Below are 11,691 nucleotides of genomic sequence, written 5' to 3'. Positions count from 1 at the left end.
CCCCCCCCCGCCAGAAGAGGTGCTAAAGTCAGGAGGTGACCGGGGAACGGGGAAATGACTTGCTGGGTTCAGTCTCTCCATGGACACTTTTGTCGTTCTCTACTTCACGATATTTAGGTACAAAATTTGCACCTTGACCCATCTGTGCTCCCTGTCCTTCCGTACCCTTCGTGATTGTTCCTTTGACTCTACACCCTATTATCAATATTACACCTAGCAACCCCCTAGTCTGTGTCAGGGCTTGGTGCCTCTGACCTTCTGGTCCAGTCACCAATATTTCATTCTGACCCTTGTTTGACACCCTTGGGTTTAGTTTGAGAATATCTTTCTGATGAATCAGCAACTGTAGATACACATATATACGCACACACACACGAGCACGCACACTCATACATGCACGTGCAAATACACGCACACACACAGACAAACACAGACATAGATTCACGAATACACAGACACACACGCACACACATACACATGGACACAATCACGTGCACACACACATATACACATGCAGACACACATGCACAAACAGACACACACACAAACACAGACACACACGTGCACAAACACATAGACACACACACGTGCAGACACACACGTACACACAGACACAGTCACAATCACACACACATACACATGCACACACACACAGACACACGCGGATGCGAGCGCACACACACAGACACATACAGACACATACACACACACACCTGCACGCACAGACACATGCACAGACACAGACACACATGCACACACAGACACATGCGCGCACGCACACACAGACACATACGCACACATACACACAGCTGCACGCACAGACACAGACACAGACACACGTGCACACACAGACACATGCGCATGCGCATACACACATGCACAAGCACAGACACACACTCCCACACACACACACACGCACACTTCAACGCCTCTGCTCAGTGGAACTGACACACTCAAATAGTTAATGATTCCACAGGTGGTCAGGCTTTCCTGAATTTAGGAATGCTTATGAGTGTCCCTCTTTCCCAGGTCTGTGGATCGTTCACTGCAGAGGTGGGCACCCATCAGCATGTAAAGCTGCACCATGCCTACACCAATGTCATTGGCCTCGGCGACTCCAGCACCTGGAAGGTCCCTTTCTTCCCACGTTATATCTACCTGTTTGTCCTGCCCCTGGCAGTGCCTGTCATCACACCGATCGTGGCAATGGGTAAGTGCCTACTGACTGGCATGGCTCCTGGGGACAGAGCTACTGGTGTTGTTGCTTCTTGTCAGAATCTGGTTTTAATCAGAGAGCCTCCTCAAAGGCCCCTTTCCTGAACACTCTGACCTGAGCAAAGGACAGTGTATATGTGTTTACAATTGTTCATGGGATGAGTATTGCTGGCTTGGTCAGAGTCAACCCCATTGCTGTGGGTCTGGAGTTACATATAGGCCAGACCAGGTAAGGATGGCAGTTTCCTTCCCTAAAGGACATTAGTGAGCCAGATGGGATTTTATGACAATTGATAATACATGGGAAATAACAATGAAGACCATTAGACCACAAGATATAGGAGCAGAATTAGGCTATTCGATCCAAGGAAAAAAGAGTTAACGTTTCGGGTCCGGTGACCCTTCCTCAAAACTAATGATAGGTGTTAGAAGCAAGGTACTGGCATGGGTAGAGGAATGGCTGACTGGCAGAAGGCAGAGAGTGGGGATAAAGGGATCTTTATCAGGATGGCAGCCGGTGACGAGTGGAGTTCCACAGGGGTCAGTGTTGGGACAACAACTATTCACCTTATACGTTAACGATGTGGATGTTGCTAAGTCCAGATGATACAGAGATAGGCAGAGGGACAGGTACCCGAAACGTTAACTCTGTTTTTTCCCTCGATGCTGCCAGACCTGCTGAGCTTTTCCAGCAACTCTGCTTTTGTTCCTTCTGCAGCCTCCCCACTTCCTACCTGTCCCTCTACCTATCTCTGTGTCTTCTGGACTTAGCAATATCCACATTGTTAATGTATAAGGTGAATAGTTGTGGTCCCAACACTGACCCTTGTGGAACTCCACTAGTCACTGGCTGCCATCCTGAAAAAGGCCCCTTTTTCCCAAGTCTCTGTCTTCTGCCAGTCAGCCATTTCTCTATCCATGCCAGTACCTTGCCCCTAACACCATGGGCTCTTATCTTATTTAGCAGTCTCCTGTGGGCCTCCTTGTCAAAGGCCTTCTGGAAATCCAAATAGATCACATCCCCAGGCTCTCCTTTGTCTAACTTGCTCAGTGCCTCCGCAAAGAATTCTAACAGATTTGTCAGGCATGACCTCCCGTTGACGAAACCATGCTGACCCAGCCCTATTTTACCGTGCACTTCCAAGTGCTCTGCAATCTCACCCTTAATAATGGACTGAAAAACCTTAACCAACAACTAAGGTCAGGCTAACCTGTCTTTAATGTCCTGTCTTCTGTCTCCCTCCCTTCTTAAACACGGGTGTTATATTAGTCATTTTCCAGTCCTCTAGAACTCTCCCTGACTCCAGTGATTCCTGAAAGATTACCACCAATGCCTCTATAATCTCCTCAGCTATCTCCTTCAGAACTCTGGGGCATAGTCCATCTGGTCTGGGAGATTTACCCACCTTCAGACTTTCCAGCTTCCCCAGCACCTTCTCCTTAGTGATGGTCACTACACTTACCTCTGCCCCCTGACTGTCTTGAAGTTCTGGTGTGCTCCTGATGTCTTCCACCATGAAATCTGATGCAAAGTACCTGTTCAGTTCCTCCGCCATTTCTTTGTTCCCCATTTCTACTTCTCCAGCCTCACTTTCCAGCTGTCCAATGTCCACTCTTGCCTCTGTCTTCCCTTTTAGAAATCTTGCATAACCAGGGCTGTGGATAGGGCTTTAGACTAAATAGTGGGGGAGTAGGTTCAGTTGTATGGAAAATTATGGAAAAAATTAAACAGGGGAGGGCTCATGCAGAATTATTGAAGTTTCCAGAACGAGTAATAAGACAGAGAGTATGGAAAGGGTCAGGAATCTAACTTCAGGCACAGCAGGTAGGGAACAACTATACAGAGGGGGCAGTCAATGCATGACTGAGGATGTTGTACTTAAATACACACAGTGTATGAAACAAGGGAAATGAGCTTGTAGTGCAGATTGAAATTGGTGGGTGTGATGTTGTGGGTATCACAGAGACGTGGCTGCAAGGGGATCAGGGCTGGGAACTAATATCCAAGGATACACGTTCTAGTGAAAGCATGGGCAGATTGGCAGAAGGGATGGGGTTGTCTTGTTAGTAAGAAATGAAATTAAATCCATAGCAAAAAGTGAGATAGAGTCAGAAGGTTGAGTTAAGGAACTGCAAAGGGAATGAAGACCCTGATGGGAGTTGTGTACAGGCCTCCTAGCAGTGGTCAGGATGTGGGGCAGAAAATAAATCAGGAGATCGAAAAGGCATGTAAGAAAGACAATATTATAATAAACATGGGGGAAGCTTCAAATATACAAGTCGACTGGGAAAATCAGGTTGGTAGTAAGTCCCAAGGTTGGTTTACAGAGCAGCTTGTGATAGACCCCATGAGGAAACAGGCAGTTCTGGTTTTGGTGATGTGTAATGAGGCAGATTGATTAGGGTGAAGAAAGCCCCAGAGGGCAGTGACCATAACAGGATAAAATTCACCCTGCAGTCTGAGAGGGAGAAGCTAGAATCAGGTGTAACAATCTGTAACAAGCTGAGTTAGGGCAACTACAGAGACATGAGGGAGGAGCTGGCCAGAGTTGATTGGAAGGGGAGCCTAGCAGGGAAGACAGTGGAACAGCAATGGCAGGGGTTTCTAGGGGGAATTCGAGATGCACAGCAGAAATTCATCCCAAGAAAGAAGAATCATACTAAGGGGAGGAGGAGGCAACCATGGCTGACAATGGATGACAGGGACAGCATTTAACCAAAGCAAAACATACAATGTGGTGAAGATTAGTGGGAAGACTTTAACAACCAGCAGAGGACAACTAAAAAAGCAATAAGGGGGAGAAGATGAAATCTGAGCGTAATCGAGCTAATGATATAAAAGAAGATAGCAGGGGTTTTTTTTTTAAGGGTATCTAAGTGGACTGGTTTCTTCAGATTTTTATTGAATTCAAATATCACCATCTGCCATGGTAGGATTCAAACCTTTGACCCCAGAACATTAATCTGGAGTTCTGAATTATTGGCCCAGTGATATTGCCATGATCCTCTCCAGCCCCAAGCCTTCTACTGCAGGAAACTTACAGGATTGAAGAGGAAAGAACAGAAAGCCAAGCTCGTCTCTAACTGGGAGACACTAAACTTGGAGTCCGAATCCTAGACAGTGTGGAGAGGGAGAAGAGGAGAGAGAGGTGAGGAGATGGAGAATCCCACGGGATTGGATAGAGTTGGAGGAGAGGACTGGGACTGTGATGTCTGCAGATTCCAAACAATACTAAACACAGGGAAGTTTAAAACGTGAACCCCCTGACTGCTGGGACACAAATGGGACTGCAGCAAGGTGAATCTTCAATGTTGGATAGGGTCCTGAGCCCATTGGCCGTGCTACAGTGTTACAGAGGAGTCTGCTCATGCCTCAGGGAAATAACATCCAGAATCACACTCCATCTCCCATCCACATGGGTGACAGCGAGATTCATAACAATTGTACAGTCAAGTAGTTTGGCTTTTGCTCAAGATGATTTGACTTGTCTGAAAGGCCTGGTGTTCCAATGAGGAATGTTAGGATTCAGGAACATTGACTTTCTCTTGCTTGTCTCTCAGTGGTTCACTTGTTCATTGCTTCAATCAATTGAGCCAGAGCCAAGTGACATAATGGAGCAGATTACCGTGAGAAAAGCTTCAGCAAAACAAGATTCAGTTTAAGATTCTGAGAAAGCATTTTAAAAGTTGAAAAATGCTTTGCTGCTTGGTTTCAGACCAAAGCACGTAATCACCTTCTGAAACCTATATTTCAGCTGTTTGCCAAATGACCTTCAACTAATTTCCAACACCGAATCCCCCACTATCAACATCCTGGGGGTTATCATTGACCGGAAACTTAACTGGACTCAACACATAAATACAGTGGCCACAAGAGCAGGTCAGAAGGTGGGAATACTGTGGCAAGTAACTCACCTCCTGACTCCCCAGAGTCTGTCCACCATCTACAAGGTACAAGTCAGGAATATTCCCCACTTGCCTGGATGAGTGCAGCCCCAATAACACTCAGGAAGCTCGACACCATCCAGGACAAAGCAGCCCCAATTGATTGGCATTATATGCACCAAGTGAGCATTTAATTATACATCAATGACACAAATGGCAGCAGAGGACTGCACTGTCGGAGAGTCAGTGCTGAGGGAGTTCCGCACTGTCGGAGGGTCAGTCCTGAGGGAGTTCCGCACTGTCAGAGGGTCAGTGCTGGGGGAGCGCCGCACTGTCGGAGGGTCAGTGCTGAGGGAGTTCCGCACTGTCAGAGGGTCAGTGCTGGGGGAGCGCCGCACTGTCACAGGGTCAGTGCTGAGCGAGCGCCGCACTGTCGGAGGGTCAGTGCTGAGGGAGTGCTGCACTGTCAGAGGGACAGAGCTGAGGGAGTGCTGCACTGTCAGAGGGACAGAGCTGAGGGACCGCCGCACTGTCGGAGGGTCTGTGCTGAGGTGCTGATCTGTCTGATGTGTTGCCTTTTAGATGCGCCTCCATTCAGCCTAATGGAAAGAGCCTGAAGTCCCTTTTCTGGGATGTGAAATGGAGCTGCCGTGTTATCCCGGACGGTCCTGAAACATTTGCCATTATCCAGCCCTGAGTACCTGCCCTCTGGTTTGACAAAATCCAGCACCTGCTTCAAGCCCCATCACCCTGACTACCCAGGACATTTAAACTTCCGTTAGCTGATACATCTGCTTCCGGAACCTTCCGAGAAAGTCCCCCAACTCTCAGGTAGTGGTAGTGCCTTTGGAGGGTGCTGACTGCCTTTGCTGGAGATAGTTAATCTGGACATTTTAGACAGAGAGAAAACAGCTCTAGCTCCTAGGTATTAGCATGACTGACCCCGTTCTCTCTCCTTCCGCCGGCCACCTATCCACCTGACCCAAATACACCCCCCCAAAACTAACTACCCTTCCCAACCAGTCTACACCTTCCTAACTAACCATTGCCTCCTCAGTGACCTGAGCTGACTACCTCCCCCAACAGCCAGTCTACCTCCTGACCTGACCATGCCCGACTCCCATTTCTGAAGAAGGGTCCCAACCCAAAACGTCGACTTTCCTGCTCCTCTGATGCTGCCTGGCCTGCTGTGCTCCTCCAGCTCCACACTGTTACCTCTGTCTCCATGTCTCAATTACCCCTCAACCTGACCCAACTACTCCCCAACTCACTGTTCATCCCCACTCACTGACCTGATGGTCAAATATCTTCTAAAACTTCTCAAAGAGGCTTCAGGGCATTTGACCTCTGGCTGGAATGCAACAGCTCATGCTGTTAAATAGAGTGAGTGGGTTATGTCTGAATAGTCTCTGCTCTGCTAATGAAGGATCCTTTGATTAGACATGACCATGAAAAGATTGTTCTCTTAAAATTTTCTTTTAATCCAATGGATGAGAGCGTTGCTGGCTCCAGCATTTATTGCCCATCCCCAGTTGCCCAAAGGTCATTAACAAGTCAACCTGTGGATCTCGTGTCACAGAGATCAGCCCAGGTAAGGCTTCTAGGTCAGGAACTCTGAAGGACTTTGGTGACACAGATGGGTTTTTCCTGACAGTTGACATTGGTTTCATGGTCATCATTAGGCGCCAGGTTTTTAACTAAATCTAAATTCCACCATCTACCATGGTCCCTGGATCATTGGTGGGGTTTACTAGATTAATATTCTATACCAGGGGGCATTACCTCCCCCAGGAGTGTCATGGTGTAACATCTTGCCTGCTTTGGGTTTGAAATCAGGATTAAGTTGATCAGAGGGTGTGGACGCTCTCCTGATCATCGACCTTTTCCCATTTGTGAGACTTTTTCACTGTGACCACCACATTTGTTGACAGAATAATGTATTTTCTAAAGCATTTCACTGGAAGTGACTTGTGAGGCATTAAAGTGAAACAAGTTTGCTCACTGTTCCTCCTGTGGGATCGGTCTGTGCAGCGTACAGAAGTGAGGAGGCTGGTACAAACTGAAGCCCATGTCATGGATCTTTTTCGCTAGGGTTGATCCAGGATCTACCAGCTCTCATTGTCCTGAGGACCCTCTCCACCATCTCGCTGGGTGTGTGGCTACACTGCTGGTTCCTGATGAATGTATCTGGTTTCCGCTCACTGCTCTCTGCATTTCTCTGCATGCTGTTGTACAAAGGCCTTTACTCCATTCCGTATATACACGTCAATATATTCCAGGTAAGCACTGCAGCAGGGAGCTGTGGGTGTGACTGAGTTGGCAAGTGCAGACTCTCTCTCTCCCTCTCCACATTACTACATCTCCTCCAGCCTGTTTATTCCCCGATGTAGGGACTGCACACATGGGGCTGAGTAATGTCCTTCTGAGATTTACCACTGCGCTCTCGCCAAACTGTTCCCAGGCCAACTGTGCAGTTCAAATGCTCAAACACCCCCTCCACCCCCTTCCAACCCACTCCATTAAACCCCTCCATCCTTATGTCTGAACCCTCTCCATCTTAGTCTCTGAACCCCCTCCCATCCCCCTCCCCAAACCCCCTCCACCCCGTCCCTGAATCCCCTCCACCCCCTCCCCGAATCCCCTCCACCACCTTCCTGAATCCCCTCTCTGAACCACTTCATCTCTCTCTTAACTCACTCCATTCATACAGTCATACAGAAGGGAAACAGACCCTTCGGTCCAACTCGTCCGTGCCGACGAAGTTGCCCAAACTAAACTAGACCCACTTGCCTGCGTTTGGCTCATATCCCTCTAAACCTTTCCTATTCATGTACCCGTCCAAATGTCTTTTAAATGTTGTAACTGTACCTGCATCTACCACTTCCTCTGGCAGTTCATTCCACACACTAACCACCCTCTGTGTAAAAAAGTTGCCCCTCAGGTCCCTTTTAAATCTTTCCCCTCTCACCTTAAACCTATGCCCCTTAGTTTTGAACTCCTCCACCCTACAGAAAAGACCTTTGCTATCCACCTTTGCTATCCGTGCCCCTCATGATTTTACAAACTTCTATAAGGTCACCCCTCAACCTCCTACACTCCAATGAAAAAAGTCCCAGTCTATCCAGCCTCTCCCTATACTCTCAAATACTCCAATCTCGGTAACGTTTTGGTAAATCTTTCCTGAACCCTCTACAGTTTAATAATATCCTTCCAACAATAGGATAACCAGAACTGTACACAGTACTCCAGAAGTGGCCTTAATAGTGTGCTGTATAATCGCAACATGATGTCCCAACTCCCACACTCAAAGGTCTCAGTAATGAAGGAAAGTGTGCTAAACGCCTTTTTAACCACCCTATCTATATGTGCCTGGGTCTACCTATGTATCTGAACCCCTAGGTCTCTCTGTTCTACAACACTGTCAAGGGCCGTACCATTAACTGTATAAGTCCTGCCCTGATGTGTCTAACAAAATGCAATACCTCGTATTTATTTAAATTAAACTCCATCTGCCACTCCTCAGCCCATTGGCCCAATTGATCAAGATTCCTTTGTAATCTTAGGTAACCTTCTTCACTGTCCACCATACCACCGATTTTGGTGTCATCCGCAAACTTACTAACCATGCTCCTAAATTCTCATCCAAATCTTTTATATAAATGGCAAATAAATGTGGACCCAGCACCGATCCCTGTGGAACACAGCTGGTCACAGGCCTCCGGCCTTAAGTAAATCTGTCTCCCTCTGAACCCACTCCAATCTCATTCTTAACTCACTCCATTCCCTCACATTTAACAACCTTTCCCATTCTGATAATGTTATGCTCCTCATCTCTTCTCCCCAACACCTGCCTCCTACAATCTCTAATTTTCTAACTGGCAGAAACTTATTCACTCTGGAGAGATTTCTGTAATCACTGTTACTCTCAGCCTGTTCCGCAGTTGAAGCCTCTCCTGCTCTCCCCCACTTCACACACACACAAACACCCCCCACCCCAGTTTCTCACAACAACTTAACCATTCCGTTACCCACAGGCAGTTCCCCCTTTCCCTCGGGATATTGCTGTTCCTGGTCAGTGCAATGATGGATCCCACAGACACTCCTAGACGATACAGTGAGGCATCCATGACAACAGAATAATCCTGTTTAACACTGAGATCCATTTCACAATAAGACCTTTGTAAAGAAATCGCTTCTGAGTTCCTGTGGGGGTGGCATGGAGGAGGGGAGGGGACTGCTCAGCTGTACCGACTGTTTATAATGTTTCTAATAAATGGACCCACGGATTTAACCAATCCCTGGCAAGTGACTGATCAGATCTTTACCATTAAGACGACACAGTGAACAGTGGTGGGAAACATTGGACTGCATGTGGTCTATCATCCTGGAAAAGTTAAATCGTTAACAGCGAGAGTACATGGCTGACAGTAATAAACTGGGAGAAAATCATGGAGTCATACGCACAGACACAGGCTCTTCGGCCCAACTCATCCATGCCGGCCAGGTTACCGAAACTGAACCAGTCCATTTGCCTGCATTTGGCCCATATCCCTCTAAACCTTTCCTATCCTGTCCAAAGATCTTTTAAATGTTGTAATTGTACTCACTGCTACCACTTCCTTTGGCAGCACATTCCATTCTTTTTCATTCATGGGATGAGGGTCTCACTGAGTGGGCCAACATTTATTGCCCATCCGTAATTGCCCCAGACAGCAGTTAAAAGTCAACCACATTGCTGTGGGTCTGCAGTCCTTCCCTAAAGGACATTAGTGAACTGGATAGGTTTTTTAATCCCCTGAACACTGGATTCATGGTCATCATTAGACTCTAAATTCCAGATATGTATTGAATTCAAATTCCTCCATCTGCTGTGGCAGGATTCGAACCCAGGTCTCCAGGACATTACCTACGTCTCTGGATTAACAGTCCAGTGACAATATCACTAGGCTGTTGCCTCCCGTATGCACCACCCTCTGTGAAAATATTGCCCTCAGGTCCCTTTTAAATCTTTCCCTTCTCACCTTAAACCTTTGCCCTCTAGTTTTGGACTCCCCTACCCTGGGGAAAAGATCTTTGCTATTCACCTTATCTGTGTCCTTCATGATTTTAAAGACCTCTATAAGGTCACCCCTCAAACTCTGATGCTCCAGGAAGAAAAGTCCCAGCCTATCCAGGCTCTCCTCATAACTCAAACCCTCCAGTCTCGGTTAGATGCGTGTAGAAATTGGATGAGGAAATCCTCAATGAATGCTCCCCCAGTTTCTTTCTCTTCTGCGTGGGACCCCAAGCTCTGAGCATGGCAGTGACGTCCAAACATCAATGCTGCATGTGTGTCAGCTTTGAATGAACATTGCCCCGACTTTGCTTGTGTGTTCCCAAACATGTGGGAGAGTGTGAAGGCCAGCTTGCTGGAAAACAGGCAAATGCCCTTCCAATTAACTCACTTAGAGAAAGAGAAGTGATGGGGGTGTGTGTCGGATTGATAGCAACCAAGGGAAGGTCAAGACATGTAGTTACAATGTACACAAAATGGCCAAGTTTAAATTGAGACATATCAAACGTCCTAACAGGATTCAAAAAGTTTACACAACATTCGGACCTATGGTTTCTAGATTCTGGTGTGTGATATAAATCGTTAAGTCCTGCCACATCCAGTCATGAATGGTGGTGGACAATTAAACAACCCAGTGGACGAGGAGGCTCCACAAACATCCCCATCCTCAATGATGGAACAGCCCAGCACATCAGTGCAAAAGATAAGGCTGAAGTATTCGCAGCAATCTTCAGTCAGAAGTGCCGAGTGAATGATCCATCTCGGCCTCCTCCAGTGGTCTCCAGCATTACAGATACCAGTCTTCAGCCAATTCGATTCACTCCACGTGATATCAAGAAACGGCTGGAGATGCTGGATACTGCAAAGGCTACGGGCCCTGACAACATTCCGGCAATAGTACTGAAAACGTGTGCTCCAGGACTTGCCGCTCCCCTAGCCAAGCTGTTCCAGTACAGTTACAACACTGGTATCTACCCGACAATGTGGAAAATTGCCCAAGTATGTCCTGAACATAAAACGCAGGACAAATCCAGCCCGGCCAATTACTGCCCCATCAGCCTCCTCTCAATCATCAGTAAGGTGATGGAGGGTGTCACTAACAGCGCTATCAAGCAGCACCTGCTCAGAAATAACCTGCTCAGTGATGCCCAGTTTGGGTTCCACCAGGGCCACTCAGCTCCGGACCTCATTATTAAAAAAACCCTCATCTGACCCTAACCCTGCCACCCCAACCTGCAATGTGTATCAGGCCATGGATTAACTCCTGGTTTTGGGAATTATTCTGACAGCATATCGGCTTGGCAATGTTCTCCCTGGATAAGAAGCCGAAGAGGATCTACCAGATGGCCTATGGGGTGTTGAACCTTCCTCGGAATCCGCTCCTGGACTGGTCATTCGGACACTCGCTCATCAACTGCCATGTGGAGCACCATCTGTTCCCCACACTGTCCGACAACATGTGCCTCAAGGTGGAGTCAGCAGGGAGGGGGGAGTCAAAGGGAGGGAGAGACCAGGGGAAGTCAAGGGGAGAGAGAAAC

At 47.5% G+C, this 11,691-nt stretch overlaps 1 protein-coding gene across 1 annotated transcript in view; it reads left to right on the top strand.

Moving 5' to 3' along the window:
- Positions 1 to 908: 908 nt before the first annotated feature.
- The window catches only part of fads6 (fatty acid desaturase 6), an 11,888-nt gene continuing 1,105 nt past the window's right edge, over positions 909 to 11,691 (top strand). The window contains exons 1-3 of the mRNA XM_048593884.1: positions 909 to 1,210; positions 7,192 to 7,379; positions 11,443 to 11,622. Coding sequence (XP_048449841.1) covers positions 1,003 to 1,210; positions 7,192 to 7,379; positions 11,443 to 11,622 — 576 coding nt within the window. The 5' untranslated portion in view covers positions 909 to 1,002. The remainder of the gene's footprint in view (positions 1,211 to 7,191; positions 7,380 to 11,442; positions 11,623 to 11,691) is intronic.

This window comes from Rhincodon typus, unplaced genomic scaffold (assembly GCF_021869965.1).
Source record: "Rhincodon typus isolate 14 unplaced genomic scaffold, sRhiTyp1.1 hic_rhity00004396, whole genome shotgun sequence".
Taxonomy (NCBI): Eukaryota; Metazoa; Chordata; class Chondrichthyes; order Orectolobiformes; family Rhincodontidae; genus Rhincodon; species Rhincodon typus.
The sequence above is the reverse complement of the archived record's forward strand: the minus strand, read 5'-3'. Positions and strand labels throughout refer to the sequence as shown.